Below are 21,033 nucleotides of genomic sequence, written 5' to 3' on the forward strand. Positions count from 1 at the left end.
TGTAGCTTTCTTGTTGTATATAGCATTGAGGCATGTTGGACTTCATTAGGTATGAAACCAGCTGACAGTACAGTGTGGGTGCTAGTGATGTAAACAGTAGAAGTTACAATATTTTGATGTGTAGTATATAGAAAAGGGGAGCAAAAATATTTGAAATGGAAATTTGTGATTGTGCCCCTTGGGAAAGGGCAAAATACAGCATCAGCAAAACATGCAAATTCAAGCTTGCAAAGGTGATTATTCTGGTTTTCATGTGTTGTATATAAGGAGTTTTCCTTTGGTATGAAAGCACATACTACAGTGTGCTGCTAAATATCTTCTTTCCTGTAAACAGTTAAGTCTCTAATGGAGCTACAGTTATGCAAAGCAATGCTAAGAATCTTCAGAAATGGCAAAATGTGTTAAGAGTTAATGACATAAATAGTGCGGTATAAGGCAGGTTTTATAGCGGGGGGAGGCGGGGGAGAGATAGAAGTTTATAGCATTTGACTTGCTTTAAAGCCTCCAAATGCCAAGTCATTTAGATATCAAAATCTTAATATTAACAGAAGGTGAAAAAGCTTACTTGTCCAAAAGACAGCTGTGAGTCTTGATGAGTCTTACTGCTTTTTAAGTACAATGCCACATAACTGTCAGCAAAGTCTGATATATGTCAGTATAAAGATTGAAAGGCTACAATTAGTTCCTTGAGTAGCAGAACCGAAGAAACATTAAGTCTATTCAGATCAACAGTAAATGAATCTGCTCTAGCTTTTGCTTCACAGCTGTGCTTCTTAACCTCAACTGAAGTCTTCTGATCATTCCCCATTTTGTTGCTCTTTGGTTCATGTCATTGTGGGTTCACAGAGTAGATCTGAATACCCACCAACAAAGCTAAACTGGAAGATAGGCTTGAGGAAGGTGCCTGACATTCTTCCTCTGCTAAGAGGCACCTGGTCTGCAGGGCCAGAGTAGAGCTGATCTGAGGTCAAGCCCTTCTGTGGATGTCAGGCTTCAACACCCACTCTTTTGCTGTAGGAAGTCACTCATACTTGGTAGTGTTGACACACTCTTTGGAACTGAATCACACCAGGGCTGTTCTGTGAGTTCAAATTATGTTAGTCATCAGAGAATCCATGCAGAGCTTGGCATGAATACTTTCCTAATGGGAAAAGCTTGAGTTCAAGCCTGCACCTGTTTAGACTACAAAAATCTTTTGCTTATTTTTGTTGATTGCCTGGTGTCTAACAAGGCAAATTAAATTGGGGGGAAGAGGGGGAGAGTTTTGTGACTAGGATCATAAGGTATGTGCATTTATCCACACGCAACTCTTAACCCTTCCTGTATGAATTCACTTATATCTAAGAATGGTAGTGTATATTGCTCATTTGGCTTTTATAAGGTCTGGGAATTCATCATGGAACTTGTAAACTTTAGATGTTATTAAGACCTCTCCATCTCTGTCAAACTAGGGCAAAATTGACTGAAAGTTTTAAGTACTTAGTAGTGGTACTGAAAGTTGCCCTGTGTGATCCCATCAAATTTTTATCTTAGAAAATAGTAAGGATTAAAATATTTCAGTGAGTATCCTCTTAGGTAACCTTTTAAGTTATAAGTATTCTTTTTATCTTTATGAGCATGTTACAAAAAGTTCAAACCAAATCCTGCTACTTCAGCATACTTACTAAGAATAAGTTAAGGAGTCTTATATCACCCCACACATTACTCTGACTCTGTTAGCTAGATGTAACATTATCTAACTGTAGTTCAGGGAAGCATGTTTTTATATTTAAGACAAAACCAATGGAAGGAAACAGAAAAGGATTTTTCTTTCATGAATGAACACTATTCCCGTTGGTTCTATTGGGAGTGTTACTGACTCACGGAAAAATTACCTATGGGAAGGAACTCTATTTAGGTGATTTATGCATATTTAGTCTCAAATTGGTATATATTACATACCTAGTAGAAAGGATCAGGAGTGCATTGCTGGTCATACTCCTAAGTTTAATCAGAGCAGTTGATAAGTGCTCCAGAGCTTAATGACTGTCATGAATAGAAATTACCTTACGATTTTTAACTTACGTACAAGATAAATGAAATGGTTAATAGTAGCTCATGTGCCAAAATTGTTCCTTTACTTCCTCCAGTTATGTGCAGTCCCTTGATGTCTTTGTAAAGAAATATCAACCACAGACTCCTCTGATGGATTTTCCTGTACCCAGTGCTCTTTGAACTCTTGCTGAAGGGAACTAGAACCGCTTGCGATATTTCAAGACAAGATCTTAGCAGTGCCTTGAACAACAATGTTAGTATTGTATTTTCTAGGGGAAATAGGCTTATGTCAGATATCCACCTAAGTTAGTAATACTGGAGGCAGCTGGAGTATCTTTGAGTTTTTATTCCTAATTGCAACTTGGCATACACAGCAAATGTCATAAATCCAACTTCCATGTTTGTTCTGCTTTCCACACTGCTCAGAAATCACCTGTTTCCTACTAGGATATCACTCATAATCAACATTTCTTGACAGCTGTAGCGGCGTAATTACCCATCCCCTTCCTACCTCTGAAAGAATCCCTGCAAACACAGATACGCTCAGCTTCTCCCAGTCAGTTAAACCAACTCTTTGCAGCACAGACATGTCTCCTAGTATCTTGTGTCTCCCTGGAGGATCCAGTAAACAGAGCTTTTGTATGTACAGATTGCCCTGATCACGCACTTACTGCTGCTGACTGCAGTTGTGTCCTATCTATTGCATTCCAGTAGCAGTTTATGACCATGTACAAATTATTCAGACATCCCAGTTGTTTAATGACCCTATCAGTACATTTGCAGACAATGTGCATAAGCGACATGTGCACAATGACACTACACTTAACATGAGGATGTCTTCACAATCCTGTAAACAAAATTTAAAAGTTAAAATTACAGAAACTGTGATGGCAGTTGTCTGCCTGTGTTTTTTTCTTTGTCTATCTGAAAACAATTTAATTAGAACTGGAGTATTTGACTCCTTATAGGGTGAGACAATAGGATCTAGGGCAAACAGTATTTATGCTTATGTTTAACATTAGGCATACAAATAGGTCTGTGGGGCCTACATAAAGCATATGCTTAAGCACATGCTCAGCATATGCCTTGCTGGGTTGGATCTTAGTACAGGCTCCCTACCATTTTATTGTCTTCTTGTTGCATGTTAATGAAACTGAAACATGGTGGAACCTTCTTCAGTACCTTCTCAAATTTTTATTACATACCATCTACCTATGTTCCATCAAATATTTGGGGGGGGGAGGGGGTCATATGAGCAATAAATTTGCATATACACTGTCATTCTGCTTAGGGGCTCAGCAGGAGAGACCTCTGCTCCCAGGGAAGCTTTGGGACAGTGGTTTCTTCACGTTAGTTGCTGTTGCTGCATTTTGTGGTCTATCAAGCTCTCATTGTATTCTCATTTCCATAGTTCTCCTGCTACAGCTAAACATCTGAAACAATTTGTTTTAAAAACTAAGAGAAATAAAATAGTCGGCTTCACTATTTTCCAGAACTAATGCTTCATACTTCCTCCCCTCACCACCCCCTTCCTTCACTGGATGTGTGAGTTGGCATATAAAGTATATTGGCCTGTTGCAGAGATGAGAACAGGAATGCTCCACAGAGTCTTAATGATTTGGGTTGAAAGAATTTACTACCACATGCAAATTAGGATGTAGAATCCTGCCTGGTAATAAATACGTGTTTGTAGATCACCTACAATGTTTAAACTGACTGAATAAACAATCCTTGGAGTAAAGTCACAGACTGATTTGGCTCCTTAATTTTGCAGATATTTTCTCAAGTAGATTGCTCTCTCTAGCTCAAACTGTGAAACTGGCAGGCAACATTAATGCAAGTCTGACACTCCTTCTCGCACAAATCTGGGAAGCTTCTGTCCTCTCCAAATATCTGGGCACTGCTGTCTACCTAGGAGAATGAAAATCTACCATTTTCCAGCCAGATCACACACATATCTATCCTGCTGTTGATCCATCTGCACTCTGTATTGTAAGCCAATTGCTCTTCTCACCAAAGATACTTGAGGTAAAATTCATTATGGAGGATTGTAACTATAAAGAGCACATACTAGAATTAACTTTAATATAAGTACTATAGAAGAAAATTGCTTTTTAAACCTGCTTTTAATGATATCTTTTGTGAAATGGCAAGAAGTAACAACAGGTAACTTAGAATCTGTTAAAAAAGGTCGTTAGTCCATTAACACTGTCTAGTTGATCTCTGCCAACTTTTAAAAGTTGTCTGGAATACCTTGGGGGAAAATACTTAGTTCGAGTCCATCAAACTCACAATTTACCCATCAGTACTCAGCACTAGGAATGCCCGTGGGGAAAAAAAAAAAAAAAAATCTCCTTTACCTCCCAGCTCTGTACAGAATTTTACATGAAAACGATATCGTAACTTCTGATGTTCTCTGTCCTTAGGTAGTTATGGGTTATGGTTAATAATAATGATTAGCTTAATTCTTTGATTAAGGTGCAAGCAGGTAATAGCATATTACTACTCATTCAGGCTTTGATTCACAAAGCACTTGCTCATATTTATTTAGTTGATGTTTGGTTGGATGTTAGAGCTCCCACCTTAGAGCTGTAGGTTCTTGAACATCTGATCAGTAATGGAATTAAGCCTCTAACAGTAAAGACACGCATCTTGTACTCATGAAGAAACTGAGGGTGGGGAAACCTCTCTTGACTTCTCACTAATGCTTTTTATAGCTCCATATAAATATTGAACAGAAGGGGTGACAGAACAGCTCCTTGCAGCACCCCACACTCCAGAACTTACCAGGAACAGAAGAAGCAATGACAACAATCTATCAGGGTCTCTTGAAGAAAATAGAGCAGGTGTCAGTGAGATTCCCACAAGCCTTTTCTGTAGCTTCTCTCAATGCAAAGTGTTGCTGAGCTGAGGTAATCTTGTAGTGTTATCAAAAAATATAGGAGTTATCAAGAAGTAACACAGCAATACATTTTAGGTATTTACTGAAACGGTAGCAATAGACTGCAACTGTATTCACCCTGACAGAGCATTTTTTTGCATTAGCGCAATCATTCATTTCTTACTGCATTACCTCTGCCAGATGAAGCCAACTAAAGAAGAATACCATGAAGATTAATCCTGGATCTTCCTCTGCAAAAGTTAGGCATGCTACTGGGGTTAAACTTAGTGTTCTTTTACCTCAGCATCTAAGACCAGGCACGAGCTTAGTAGAAAACCTGCCTGATCTAGATGACTGAACAGCAGTATGATTTTGCAAACATGCGTTCCAGTAGTGCTTTGTGTCTGCACAATAATTATGGGCATCCCTTCTGTCACAGCATTCGCCAAGAGCTGGGTATCTTAGCTCATCATTTGGCATCCTTTTTGACAGGGAAGAATGTCTGATACTTCCAGTGGAACATTGATCTTGCCTGTGAGGGGTCTATATTAAAGCTACTTACAAACCCATTCACGAAGAACAATTTTCAGGAGGCAGTGAAGTAGCAACAAAAGTACAAAGCAAAAAAAAAGCCCTTTGCTCCCCTCTTCTTCCCCCCACTTTCTTGAAGTAAGGATCTCAAAGACTGCTTGAAGTGATGCTGAGCAAAATACTTTCAGGCATATGGCTGTTAAGTTCATCGCATTCATTTGGATTCTACTGTCAGTATCATTAAGTATTTGAATGCTACTTTAGCTACTTAGAAGCAGAAAATTTCAGATCATTTTAGTATTAAATGCAAGACCTGCTGTTTGTATGAGCGTGATTTATATTGCCTTATTTACATGCATACTTTGCAGGTATGCAAGACTAATTTGTTCTTCAGCAAAATGAGATTAATGTGGAAATGTTAGTGGTTTGTATGCAATCCCTTGCTGAGTGTCAGCAACTCAGCTGAAGCTGTCCTGATAGAAGAACTTTTAGGAGGGCAAAGCTGCAGTGCTAAAACTGAGTGTTGTCTGTTAAAACTTGAGCAAGAGTTAAGTATGCCTTGTGTAAATACATCAGAGCCACCTGCTAGAAATCATTTTGGTTCAGCAGTGTTCCAAGAGTTCTGTACTTGTTGGGTCTGAAAATAAATATCGTGTTGCATTTCGTAGCCTGTGTGTGGTACCATCAGTGATTCAGTTCCAAGCTAAAAGAAGCCTTGAAAATTGTATCTCCTCTAGCAATCTGAAAACACCATAGGAATCTGAGGCTTTAAGAATATTCTGTAGCTGCTATAGAAACACAAAATTTCAGTCAAAGACCATTTATTAAAATATATATATATAATTTGCCTTAATTTTTAAAAGATCTTTTAGAAGTTCTGTTAGAAATTCCAGTAGTTCTCAAGAAGTGTAACGTGCATCTTTTTTTGTCACAAAACTGACTGAAAATAGCAGCAGATCTCAGATAATTTCTGGAAAATGGTAAGTTTTTCCAGCAGTAGAGAATCTGGCATCATTATAAATACTGCAATATACATGTTACATCAGGGGTACAGGTAATTCAGGGTTCCTGTTGAGTCGAGCTGGAACTCTGTTTTGATATTTTGTGTACTTGTATTAATGAGTATCTTGAGTCTCCCAATATAAAAAGGGTCCTTCCAACATAGTCAGGCAGTTTATAGTTTTAAGTTGTTTTGGGGTTTTTTGGGGTTTTTTGGGTTTTGGGTTTTTTGGTTTGGTTTGGTTTTTTTGGGTTTTGGTTTTGTTTTTTTTTTTTTTTTGAAACTATATTGCATTAAAAATTTAAATTTTCCCTTTATTTTATCCTGAATTTGATGTAGGAAAAGTGCAGAGGGAGAATGACTTTTTTTAGCCCTCAGTATTTTGGCCTCCAGTGTGTTTGTCCACTGAGTAAATTATAGTGGGCAGCATATTTGTAACGATACAGCTGAGACTGGCCAGTATGCACAATGCCATTGGAAAGCTTTTCTGCATTTAGCTTTTTATCTCTAAAGGAGCCTGAATAGAAGAGGTATTAAAGCTCCTGTTCCTAAGATAAAGCTGTGACTTAAACTGGCAGTAGTTGGAAATTAGTGTCTAGTTTGTCCTGTTACGTACCATCAATAAGTGAAAGTCGCCTGTTAATGTAGGATGTCATGCTTTTTCTATAGGTGTGCTTTGGTTTTGTGGGGGTTTACTATTTGTTTGTAAGTACAATGTAGAGTTGGGATCTCTAAATAAACAGATTCAAGCTTTGCATGCATTTTACACTATTTTGGTCCAAATTATTACCTTTTAAAAGCGCATTGATGTATGGTGACTTGATTCTCTACCTGTTGACTCCATTGGGAGTTTTGAAATGGATACCTGTGGATGCCGAGACACATGCCCTATGTCTTGTGTGATAGAGATACAGTGAGCAGCATCAAGTGTCAGTGTTGTTTTTAGAGACACATCAAATCACTGGATGAAAACAGACACATGTCCTGCTTATAAACAGTTGAAGAAGACCTGGTAACTTGGCTGCTTAAAAAATATTCGGAGAGACCTAGTCATTATGTCTTTCAGTTTGCGCAGAGGAGTAAAGTATATAAGCAGCTTTTAAAAATATTTCCCCATTCCTGTACGGGAATGATTTTTAGTTTATAGTTTCAACACCAAAAGTCAGTCACTAGGCTTTTATCTGAGAGCAAATGTTTACAACAGAGATACTAACACTTGAAAATAGAGTAGCTTATAATGGAAGCAACAGCTCATCTTTAACTTTGGAAGGACAAGCAGTACCAATTTAATTAAAGCTGTGTTAAAATAGGACTGTCATTTGTATCACAGGGATTCTTCACCCCTCCAAGAAGTCCTGCTGCCATTTTGTACCACACATTCTTGTCTTGTGCAAATTAATAGATCATTTTATTTTCCACAGGAAATCTGAAGACTTTTATAGCAAATCCTCCAGTGTCAAAATGAACACAGGTATGCTGCTTCCATGAGATTTTTCTTTACTCTTATGTGTTGTTTAGTAAGCAGAGCAGGTCCCAAATTTGTTTAAATTTTCATGAACAAATTGTACTTAAGTTGGTGCTGAACTCAAATTAAGCAAGATATTTTAATAGTATGTCTGCTTATGTAGACACATATGAGGCATATATGTGCATTTGTATTCAACATATAAAATTTACATACATGTTTTTCTATGTATGGAAATACATGGATGTGTGAAATATACATGCATGTTTAGCTTTCTGTGTGTAAGTTACAACTATCAGTTTTGTATGTGTATGTTTTATGTAAAAATATGTAGTATGAGGACATAACAATTATGGAAAAGTGGTATTAAATCACATTTTCCTAAGAAAATGTACATGCTTTAAAAATGCTTTGTTTCCATTCTCTGCAGTCACTAGATTAAGAAGCGTATAAATACTACCATATATGATTAGCTACACTTGCATAATCAGATGAGGATAACTATTTTGTACCTACAGGGATTTGTATTTTCTCTCAAGTTGTTGTGATAAATGTATTGACAAAATTAAGTACTCTCTAGGAAGTTATCTTCGTGATCTGTGACAACATACTAATATTTGCTCCTGAATCATTGAAATCAATAGATAGTGCTGCTGGTTTTGCTGGAAATGGGAATAGGCCTCTCAAAAGCAGAATGATGAACTCCTGGCTTCGCTTATGTCAGCTGTAGATTTTCTGTTGCAGTCAACTCTTTAGACGCCATAGGTGAACTGTCTGGTTTGCAGACTAACTGTGGCACAAGGATAGACATATCCATCCTTCCCGAACCAGCTGGTTTTATCACTGGTGGTAGTGCTGCACTATGACAGCTGACATGACAACTTGAAATAATCAAAATGTGTTATGTGGACCTGAGGGCCTGAACTACCTTTGAAGCCAGTGTGGGTGTTTCAGCAGCACGCTATAAATCAAAGGGATTAGCTTTTCCATGGTGTAGGTTGCCATTATCTAGACCACTATATTAATCAGGCTTCCTGGCTTCCCCTTGTCTTTGACAATGACTGGGACTCAGTAAGACCAGATTCTTGGACAGACTTTTTAATACAAAGTTTAAATATATTGGCTCACTTGAAACCACTGTATTTGTAAATATATAATCAGGAAAAATGAAATTTCTCAGTTAAGTTTGTGGGGTTTTTCCCAAAGTTTTGGTTATTCTTAATTATTTCACAGATGCCAACGTGGATAGTGTGTTTTTCATTTACGGAAATACTATTTGAAATCTGTGCTATCCTCTTGCATTTTTAGTGAAGACGTGTTCCCTAAACATGTCAGTCTGTATGATTAAGGTAGTACTGAAAGACTGCTTGCTTCATAGAACTGTAATTTCAGAAGTAACTCAGCTGATCATTGTATATTTGACTATGAGACATTGTGTATTGCAATCATACGAGTTAAAATCATGATAGATGTCATTTTATAGCTTCTACTTTGAAAAATGTGGATAGAGCAGCAAATTGCCAGTTTGTGCTACTGCAGCTCTCAAGTATGACTAAGATTGTACTAAGATTTTTTTTGTGTAAGCTAGAAATTGGCAAGAGAAATAAATGTAAGATTTAAGTAGCCTGCGTGGCTGTGGCTGAGTAACTTCTATTGGGATTGGGAGTCTTATGATCACACAGGAGCCTTGAAAACTGACTTAAAATACCTGAACATACCTGAAATCCTTTCCAGTTACCTAAGGATATCATGATTGTAAGCTGAACTTTAATCTACTCTGCACTTACACAATGAAAACATTTTTCATCCTGTGTATGCTTGATGTAAATGTGCATGTTACCAGCCACACTAAAAAGAGGTATTGACAAAAAATGTGGCATTTCCTATCAGTTCTATTCATGTAGATTTTTTCCTGACTGTGAGTAGGGTGTAAAAATTAACATCTTGCACCTATCTGTTGATAAAGCATCACTTCACTAAGGAGACAGTGACTGTGGTGGAAGCTGTTCTGCATGGTGTTCTGGTCTAGTTGCGTTTATTTTTTTCCTTTTTTTTTCCCCCACGTTGTTGTCTTTGAACACTGAGTGCTGCAATTTTTGTATGTGTATACGTATTTCACTGCTTTATAGCAGGAATTTGTGCATGACACAATTGGAGGTTATCAGATTCTATTGATTTGCCAATAGTTTGTTTTATAAAATATGTATTTCATCAATTACTCCTGCAGATAAATGAGCATTCTGGTCTGGTGCCAGTAACTACTGAAGTGGCAAAGCTAGCGTATATGCAGCTTTAAAAAGAAAATCTACTGCTTAGAGTAGGCTCCTCTAATCCAGTGTTCCCTGTGGCTGCAGACTTGGCAGTCTGTCTCGGCAAACCCTGCAGAAGATATTTTTGTCTACGGAGAAAATGTTTTGAAGAGCTTTGATTTTCAATACTCTACCATATATGGGAGGGATTTTTTAGCATTTGATGTTAATTCTGTACCACGTGTTAGAAAGGAATATTCAACAGCATAAGGCAATGAAACATGTTTGCAAAAGCAAAGAAATAGATGTCAGATATAGGGGAGGATTTCAGAAGTACCAAAGGTACTTCAGCTCATAGTTCCTTTTGGTGTTCAAATGGTGTCATAATTTAAAAATAGTAGTCTTTTTAGTGTGCTTTTTTAAACCCTAAAGACTAGGCAGTCATTGACAGAATAGTATTTTAAACTTTTATAGGGGTTTTCATCAACAAGTTCAGTACTTTTCAGATTCTATGAACATCATTAACTTGGTGAGACATTTGGAGAAACTAAGTCACAGAAAACCTGGGCTACCCATGAAGCTCACATCAGCTTAAAACACAGGATAAATGTGTTTATTCATATTACATATGTGCATGCATAGCTGATGTTGGGGGAGAGGTAATTGCATTGAGGAATAATGAAGTTAATGGGCTAAAACAGATTCTTAGTATCCACCTGTAAATATTTTGGCTGTTTGCATTGGATGAAGTGCATAAAGAGCAGCCAAGAGTAGTGAAAAAGTATGTAGTTCTGGAAGAATGCAAATATTTTGTGTTTGTTAAAATTATTAATGGAAGTCATCACATGGACTAATGTCTTACATTCTGACTGCGAGACAACTAATTCTTGGGTCCCTGCAGAATTCCTGAATAGATTGTGAAGCCACTTTTAGATCATTAAAGCAAATTAAGTGGGTTTCAGGCATTCTAAAAAAAAAAAAAAAATTACTTTAAAAATCATTATTTGTTGTAATTTAGCAGTATCAAATAGCCAAATAATAGTAGGCTCACCCCCACAAAGGAGTTCAGAGAAACAGTGACAGGAGGGGAAGCCCAAATAATAGCCTGCCCTGCCATGCTACTCCCAGGCCCACCACAGGAGCCATCAAAGGCCCATCTGCACAAACCTAGAGGGGCACAGGGGCACAAGGACTTCAAATCAAGGAGTCCTGAGGAACGAAATTATGGACGAGGGCCTCCCTTGTCCAGGACTGTCCCATGAGAGCGTCAGCCCTGTGGTCCAGGAATGGAATGAATGGCAGACTCAGTGGCTGAGCCCAGTTGCTGGAAGGACCCACCTTGTACATGTGCGCATATATATTCTCACTAGTGGACCTTCATCCTGCCCATCCAGAGAGGAGAGGGGGCTGAGGCCATTGTGCTGTCTGTTAGTGTGAGTGCCCTGAGTGTCTGTGATCTGTGTGGCCACCTGTACGTGGTGTATACGCATGCTCATGTGCGCGTGTCTGCTGGGAACACGTCTCCAGACTCACCACCAGTTGGACCTGGGGACATGGAGAGGCAGCAATTTTGCCTGTCTTGGACTGTTGTATCCAGCACTATATATTTGTTTCAGAAGGACAGAATGAAAATAGGGAGTAAGAATCCCTGGTCTAAAGACTTCTAAACTTGCATTCACTCTGCAGACAAAGGGGGAAATGATACTCTTCACAAGTATAATGAATAGAATAATGATGTAATAATGATCTGATAATGATCACCCAAACATTATGTTTGGGTGCCATTTTTCTTTCCTTTGAGCTGTAAAAGCTTATTAAAAATTTCCTGTCCCCTGGCTGCCCTCTCTCTCACATCTTCACAAGAGGTCACCATCCTTTCATCTTTACCAGCTTGGTTTATGCCACTGCTTTTACTGACTCTGAAACAGCCTTTTCAAAAAGGAACCGCCCAATGTTCCTAAATTAAAATTGTGTTGTTTTGAATTGGCTCCATTCTGCTTTAGAGCAGGACCTGACCAATAGACTATTTATAGTTAAATAGAGATACAACTCACTTAAGGTGTTGCTGCCTCTAATGTGAGCAGTTGTTGGGATTGTGGATTTAGGGGTTAAAGTGTGTATTTGTGGAGAGACACAAAAGTAAGGCAGGGAGAAAGAAAGAAGTGAGGAAAGGTAAGGAATGGAGAAAGGCTGAAGAGAAAAAATTTAGGAAGGGAGTTGGCAATGGGAGAGGAATTGAATGGTGAGCTAACAAGAGGAAGAGAGCATCCAGAGGATACATATGCAAATACACACATCTTGGCTGGAGGGCAAGCCACCACCTCCACCTATCTTTTCCTGTTAGTGGGTGGCTCTTTCTTTTTCTCTCTTTAAAGATAAGTCTACCACATTGATCCTAGCATTCAGGAGGTTATCCCTATGTGGCTCTTACTCTGAAAAATACTTTCAGAACTATGACTCACCAGATGATAATCTTTACCTCCCCTTTCTCTTTCATTTTCTTCAGTACCAGCTAAGGATGCTCATTTGTCTTTTCATAATTTGATTGGAGTATGGAGGGCTTGCAATATCTAGGCAACAACTGTGTTAAGTCCTAGTTTGAGCTGGGCTTTCATTTTAAGCAGCTGTTTTGATTGTGAATTATCGCCCAACTTCGTATTCTGTTATTGCCTGCAGACTTTACCTTATTCAGGTTGTCTTTGCCTCAGTGTTAAAAGAATATTTAGGAAGACAGGACTCTCACTCCTGAAGAATTTGTCATGTCAAAGGCACAGAGAATTGTGCATATGTGTATTCATATTTGCACACTTTTTTTTATATATATGCATACATTTTGTATAGTTTCATATATCCTCATTTATTCCTGAGAAACAGCTGTGCAATATTAATTGCTTAGAGTTTGCAAGTCAAATGATCAGATGAACACTATTTCAGCCTTCCTTACTGTTTTTGAATTCTCTGTTCTCTAGACTTACTGCTTTTTGATGTTATTGGGACTTCAGGAATCTGGGTGAATATAATTAGTATTTGCTGGAAATTTGATGCAGCCTTGAAAAAAAGAATACAGACTGGAATAAGCCTCTTGAAGTTCAATGTGTAAGGCTGTGCAAATAAGGGAAGCAGTTGGAAAACTGCCTCTTTTGAGGCAGCGTGCAGATTCTTCCGATCCTAATTCAGATACGATGCCCTTAACTTAATGGGAGCCTGGCCTGAACAAAGGTGGGAAGGTAGAATCCATCATGCATATGTATATGTGCTTGCCCCCATGCACTTGTATTTTATTAGAAATGTTGCGCAACTCAATATGGTTTATTTGTGTGATTATGTCTTAGAATCATAGACTCTATGTCTTGATGAGTGCTAACTGCCTCTCATTACTTTGTACAGATACTGAGAATGTTATGGGAGGTACAGACTTGCATATGGGATTCTGTGTACAGGGGTAAATATATGCTTAGATGTATATAACCACTTAAACATCTGTTTTAGCTATCTTATATGAAGCCATGTCAAACACTTTTCTAGGTGATGGGTCCACTAAGTATAAAACTCTGACTCAGTTCAGTTACATTAAAAATTTATTTGGAGAAGAATTTCTTGAAGTTATAATGATGAAATATTTGTAGTAAATTTTCTCATTGTCTTTCTTTTTTACCCACTTCAGTTTCTCTGTCCTGAAATTCAGGAAGGTAGCTCTTGAAAAAATGCAAATAAAGCATCACTTTGTTTGAATAAAAGATATGACAGTACAGCGAAATTGTTTGCCTGTTAGCTTGTATGAAATAAACTATGCTGTCAAAGTCTGCTCGTATTCGGAGAACAACAGAACTTCAGTATCAACACATCATCAAATCTCCTTGGAATTACTTCTGGTGTATTTGGGGGAGGGAGGGAATACAAGAATGGAAAATGTGATTTTAGTTATCATTGCCATTCTATATTTAGGCAAGCAAACTGGAATGAATGTGCAGGTTTGATATAGCCATTGTCTTTGTTTCACATGTGCAGCATCAATAATTAATTGCAGGTAATGTATTGCTTTCAACTATTGCTGACTGAAATTATTTGGCCTTTTGCCTTGAGACTTCGAATTGGCAATAAGTCTTTGGAACTGCTCACACCTGAGGGAGTGGTTCTGATGTTAACAGAACATGCCAATGTTAACAACTACTTAATGCATATCCTGCAAGACCTGTGGCCAGAGGGCACAGCTATTTAGGGGGAATATTGGAATGAGCAAAGAAATACCAGGAGCTCAGTTCTCCTGCAGATGTAGGTTAAAGATGTCTCTGTAGTTCAATTACTGCTGTCATAGGAAATACTTTCTACTAGTAGGTTGCAGGTCTTCCTGAAGAGTAATTTTATAAAATTTTCTGTCATAGGACACAGATATAAAAACCTTAGAGCCTCTACCATAATTGTGGTTCTTCTTGACTTCAGTGAGGCCCTGTATGAAATTTCAGTAATGTAAAATATGAAAATTAATTATAGTGAAGAGCAGAAAAATATCCTAGTTAAATATAATCAGGATTAATATAATCAGGAATAATATTTATTAACTTGTTTTTACAACTATGATAGAGTTGCTATAAAGCAAAGTTGTGGGAATACCTGCCTTCTAATAATAACAAAGTATTTATAAACGGGAATGACAGCTAGCTCCAAGTGGGAGAGGAGCAGAGAGTAAGGAAAGAAAGGAGTCGTGCAAGAACCAGAAGGAAGGGGTTTTTTCTGTTCCTGGCTGTCCAGAGTGATTTTCCATTTCTGGTCGTTCCCCTGGGATGTTATTGGGTTCCAGATATATATATTTTTTTATCTTCCATTAGATAAAAAAGAAGAGGGAAAGGTAGGAGAAGGATGTTTTACTAAAACAACAAAAAAATTGCCACTTATTTTTCTTGAGCTTAAAGGATCCAAAAGACTGAACAAAAGCTGATCAAACATAAGCTTAGTTTATGAATGGTGTCCTTCTAATGCATACAATGAAATGATTTTACAGTGCAGATAATTGATTAATATTACTCTGGAATGCATAATTCTTCATCTTGAGTACTTGTTTGGTTTTACTAATTAGCTATAATTAATCAGTCTTTCAGGTGACTGAGTATATATATCTCCCTAGTGGATCAAGTATTAAATATTGCTTTCTTATTTTCTGTTTTCTATTGTTGTTTAAAACTTGTGAAATTTTACACATTCTGCTAATCTGCGAAATTTGCAAATTTACACATTCCTGCAGCACTTCCCTAACTGCATGCTTATTTTCATGTACGTTCGGTGTACCTCACACTGTGATATGTTGCATGTGCTTGCTCCCTTTGTCTGGGGCTGCTGTCTGTAATGTTTTGTGCTTCCAGATAGCGGTGGGTGTGCTCGCAAACGTGCTGCAATGTCTGTCACATTAACAGCTGTGAAGAGAGTTCAGAGTTCTCCAAACCTATTGGCTTCAGGTATAACCACTTACCAGGGAGATACTGCTCCTGAATGGCTTTTCTATTGTGTTGTGCGTTCCTGCAACATGACTCTGCAAGGAGGAGAAGGGTAACCCTATTTTCTATTCCACTGACAGGTCTGCTACTTAGTTCTACAATGCTCTTTAAAAAGTAGTCTTAATTTCTCTCTATGTATAAAAAAAATAGAAAAACTTAGGAAAAATCAGTTATTTATAAATCAGTTTTGTCTTTGATACATATTTTGGGTCTCATGTCCCCTGTTTTTTTTCAAGATAACATAGCATGAAGACTAGGTTTTGTTTCTAGCAAACTTTGTTTACTGGAACTTGCTTTAAAAGCTCTTCTCAAAGGAAGAGAATCTGAAGGTTGTGAAGTGATTGTCAGAAGCCAGATTAACTTTAAAAAATAATTAATCAAGCATGTTTTCCTAAAACTGGTAAAAACAATAAAACATACAGAATATTCAGTAGACAGGCAGAACTGCTTCTTAGCAATACTCATGTCTGGTTTAATTAAATTAATATTATAAATATAATAAATATAAATAATTGGTATCAGCTGCCCAGGTTCAGTAGTGAATTAAGTAGCTGTAAAATCAGTAAAGAATCTTAAGTAGTGTAGACTGAGTTACATCAATCTGAACATGCAGCATTCATAGCAAGCAAGGATAATACAGGAAGCTGAATAGAGAACAAGCCAGAAAATAGTTGCAAGATAAAGTCTTTGTTTTGTAGATTTTTCCAAGTATAAGACTGATAGAATTATGAAGCAAATAAATAAAATATGGTTGCTGCTCTTTGTAAGGTCAGTGGAAGGGTTATTGGGATTACTGCATGTATGTAAATATAAGAAAAGTGAGTTCTTATTTCTTAACAATGCTTCTAACCAATTTTTGTCATTTAAGCACCCAAAACAAGACTCTTACTATCTTGCTTTTTTGCACTTAAAATTGGTGATAAGGAATGCTCTTAGTACTATTATTATTGTACATTAACAATATTTTTAATTTGTTTAGAGATGTCATAATTTTAGTTTCTTTAGGAGAAAAAAACCCCGACAAACATATCTACAAGTAATCTAAAAAAGCACCAGACTTTCAAATCTGTTCTGTGCTGGCAGTATGTATCCATCAGTTTCTGTGTTTTGCTTTAAAGTGATGAAGAAAGCGTCACACATTCTAGTGTGAAGGGGGAGAAAATCCTAACAGAATCTGTAGGCATCTTTCTTGGTTTTGAATTAAACCTTTTTAGCTCATCTGAATGGAATTATATTTCTTTTGGTAACTAGATTTTAGATGGTAGTGTATCACAGTATTTACTAGAAAAAAAACAAAACACAGCAAATGTTTGTTTATTATTTGCTGTCTGAACCAGCTGTGATTAAATAATAGTAACTCTCAGCACACCATAACCTTCTGTAGAACTTGTGCAATAAACATTGCACAGTTATCTATGCTGTAATATTCTGAGGTGTGCTTAGGTAATGGGAGGGAATTAGGTAACTGAACAAAAAGACTCCTACATATTTTTCAAGTTGTGTCATCATGTTTTTATATCTAACACAAATTAATGCTGGATGTTTCTTTTTCAGGGTCTGATTCTCAGTCTCCAGATTCAGGTAAATAAAACACTGTGTTATTTATGCATCACTGTAGTACCATGTAAGTGGATGAATTATAACAATCTTCCAGTTATTTGATATCATTACTCCACATTCTTTAAGGAAAGCATTACTGAAATTGTAATAATAATTGCAAATGGTTAAGAGCTCAAATTCAGATGTCATTTGAAAGCAGTATTTCCTGTGACACTGTATATGTAATCAGAAAATTGTCTGGGAGAATACAAACTACAAATTTGCCACCTTTAGCTTCAGTGGCACTTGCAATTTCATTTATAGTGCCTTACTCAGGTTTGCAAGTTCTGCCCACCCCACTTAGCAGCCTGCTCACATAATGTGTTACTTTTCCCAGTCTCTTCCAGTATTTTGTCTTCAAATCTGTAACTTGTTGGGGCAGGATAGTATCTCCCTCTATGTCTGGTCAATGCCTTGAAGGCTTTTCAGAGACAATGTATGGCTGGTTGGAAAGTTGAGGTAACATTCAGATTTGGAAATAAGATGCATTATTGAAACAACCGATCAGGTATTGTGGCGAAATTTGGTGAAACTGCCCTGACCAACTAACTTCACATGAACTGGGCTGTTTTTCAAAATCTGTCAGAGCTGTGAAGTTGAAGAACCTAATCGGTAGAAGTATTCAGCCTGCTGTGTACAGGGGCTGAAGCACCAACACCTCAAAAGGACTCCCAGGGTTAAAATTCATAGTCTTTATGAATAGTCTTATGGGGAGATATCACACTGTTACCCACAGTATTGTGAATGCTTGAGTTTTCTAAATTTTTAAGATAATTTTTATGTAAAGTGGCAACTCTAGCCCTGTTCTTGTAACTTCCATGGCGATAACAGCAGCAGTGTCAGTTCTGTAGTAGCTGAACTTTTCCCCAGTTTGTTTGATAGCTATGATGATAGCAATATAGAGATCTACTAATCACAAAAAAAATGTTTGATTCTTTTTTCCTCACAAAAGCTTGGAGATCTTACAATGATGGAAGTAGAGAGACACTGAATGGAGATGCTAGCAGTTCATCTCTCACGGCAAAAGGTTTTAGGAGTGTGCGGCCAAATCTGCAGGATAAAAGATCACCAACTCAGGTAAAACTGAACACATCAACTTTCATGTTTTGGCATTTGGAGGGGGATTATTCTTGGGAGATAGCATATATTAGATGGGATAGCTCTAAGGAACATTGTCCTGATGTCTTCCAGGTAGTGCAAATCATCGGTTTATATGGGTTGTTACAAACTGTTTTACTGCATAGATAGATAAAGCATACTCCACACAGGATGCATGCCTCCAGGTTAATTACCAGAAATTGCTTTCAATGAACAAGACAGCCAGCTAAATAAAAGTAGGTCATACACAAATAAAAGCTTTCTACAAGTGTTTCCAGACTTCAAAGAGTATTTATTAATTTTTTATACTCAGAGAAATGCATCAGTCATCAAAATAATATCTGAGGATAAAGGTTTATTAATTATAACGTAGGCAATGTTTCTGCCTGTTTTGCTGAACAATATAATTAGATCACACTAGAAAAACCCCAACAAAAACAACAAAAACAAAACAAAACAAACCACCAAAAAGCACTTAACTTGGAAGCATATTTATCTGTCTAAAAAAGATCAACATTCCAACATCAATACTGTCTCTGTTATTATTTTAATTCAAAAGTTTGAGGTTCTATGTGTTTAATATATGTGTGTTGTCTGTGAATAATAGCTTGTTATCTAAGATTATGGAGTATATTTTGGAAATTACTTATATATCTGAATAATTTCACAGTAATAATGCTTATTCAGTGTAATAGTTGTTTTTTTTTAAAGAAAATGGACTGTTGTGGGCTCCCTTCTGATCCCAGTTTACTCTGAGCAAATGGAACATCTGGCTTTCTAAACACAAGCTGTACAGCCCTGCACAGCAAAAGGTGGTGGGAACCTGACCAATTCAATTGTCTATTGAATTGAGCAGTGTTGGGATGAAGCCCCTTAAGTTGCTATTCCTTTATTTAGATAAAAGTCAAGCTCAGTTTATCTCCTGCTAACATTTACTTTCTTTCTGTTTCTTCTTCAATGTTATTTTGCTGTGTGTGGATGCTTTTGGCAAATAAGGCACCTCTGCCACCCCCTAGAAAAGAAAGTTTTCAGAAAGCAAGAGTAACTAATCACAAGAACAAAATTAACCTCCAGGCAGTAACAACTGGTCCAGCTAAACACCTTCCCACAAATACTATCTATTACACTAACGAGAAGTCTGTCCAGGAGACAATGTCTTCTCAAATATCTAACATAAGTGTGTCCTATGCACAAAAAATCATTAAACCACTGACCTCAATCTCCAGTGCAGGCACAAGCACAGTAGCTGGTATTAGTACTACTCTCCATCAAGACCAAAGGCAGCAGTCTCAAAAACGTAAGGTATCTACCCTGAAATTAACCCGGACATGCGACCCAGTGAGTAGCATTCATTGTAATACACAGCAACAGCTCAAGCCTGTTGAAGTGCCAGTATTTCCACAAAGGCCTGTCTCACCTGCCTGTAACCCCATGCCTGAGACACACACAGCATCTCTTTCCATTCAGATAGCTCCCACCCTTGACAATAAAGCAGAGCCTGAAATCCAAGAACATCCACCTAGTATTTCTCCAGACACTTCAAAGATGTCTTCAAAGGATTTGGGACAAAAGTCTACAGTTCTTCCTTCTTCACAGGCTGCAGAATGCCATGTGGTATATTTAATTTTTCCATCTTTTGTTTTAGATCATTCATGAATCATTTAATAACCGTCTGTTTAGTTATACTTACATTACCAAAGTCAGACCTTGTATTTTCTGGGTAAAACTACCTGTCACATGGATCAGAACAGGACTGAACAAAACTTAAAGTTTTGTTCAGAAAGAAAGAAGAAAGAAAGAAGTTAACCCAGCTGAGCTGGAAAGTAGACTTCTTTGTTCTTCTGTGAGCACTTTATGGAGTACAAATGCACAATAGGAAATAAGTGGCTTGTAGGTGATGCATCTTCATCAAAAACTTTTTTTTTAATCCAGAATAATACTCAGACTCTAAGCAGAATGACTAATTTATCTTCTGGGTTTTTTGGGGTTTTTTTTAGAATTTTAAAATACAAAATACATTTTGAAGTTTCTTTTTATTTTAGAATCAGTTTTAGCTTCACTGTGAGCTGTCAGAAGTCAGAATAGCTGTGACTCATTCAGCAATTCTGCACTAATTATTCTGCCTTCTACTTGGCATCAGAGTGAGGGAAGAATGATCAGAAATTTGGCAACTGTGTTTCTTTGACTAAATACAAATTTCAGTTGCATTCATTTATTGATCTCTTGCCTGCAAAATTCAGCTGACATCCTTGCTGATGCTCAACATTAATATGAAGACGTGTATCTGTCGTCACAATGCAGTCATGGAGCCAGTTTGCTAGCTCTGTGTTAAAATACATACCTAATCTAGAGTACAAATTGACATGTAGGTGGTGTAAAATTCTGCATCAGGGGAAGTCCCAAAGCCAAGATGCCATGGGCTGCAGTTAGAAATAAAGGCTACAGCTATGCATCTGAAAAGATGTATTTTCTGGCTCAGATCTCTGGTTGAAATATTGGAACTGTTCTAACTAATGCCAAAAATTATGATCCCCTTTAGTGGTATTTGCAAATTTCACAATTCCTCTTACATAGACAAATTAACTTTCAGTATACTGTGCATGGGAGTAATTTCACTTTTTTAATTGTTTTAGATTTGCAAGCTCTACAGGACTTTGTACAGCAGTTAAAATACTTTTGTATGTGCA

The 21,033-nt window shown here is 37.3% G+C and overlaps 1 protein-coding gene across 23 annotated transcripts in view; it reads left to right on the top strand.

Annotated features, from left to right (window-relative positions):
- The window catches only part of SORBS2 (sorbin and SH3 domain containing 2), a 151,254-nt gene that overhangs the window by 67,076 nt on the left and 63,145 nt on the right, over positions 1-21,033 (top strand). For 13 of the 23 annotated variants that reach the window (XM_030493015.1, XM_030493024.1, XM_030493014.1 and 10 more), the window contains 5 exons: positions 7,868-7,917; positions 15,518-15,610; positions 17,204-17,230; positions 18,201-18,325; positions 19,814-19,960. In XM_030493015.1, the coding sequence (XP_030348875.1) occupies positions 7,908-7,917; positions 15,518-15,610; positions 17,204-17,230; positions 18,201-18,325; positions 19,814-19,960 (402 nt within the window). In that variant the 5' untranslated portion in view covers positions 7,868-7,907. The remainder of the gene's footprint in view (positions 1-7,867; positions 7,918-15,517; positions 15,611-17,203; positions 17,231-18,200; positions 18,326-19,813; positions 19,961-21,033) is intronic. The other 10 variants (XM_030493019.1, XM_030493020.1, XM_030493021.1 and 7 more) reach the window with 5 other exon arrangements.

Source organism: Strigops habroptila, chromosome 7 (assembly GCF_004027225.2).
Source record: "Strigops habroptila isolate Jane chromosome 7, bStrHab1.2.pri, whole genome shotgun sequence".
Lineage (NCBI taxonomy): Eukaryota > Metazoa > Chordata > Aves > Psittaciformes > Psittacidae > Strigops > Strigops habroptila.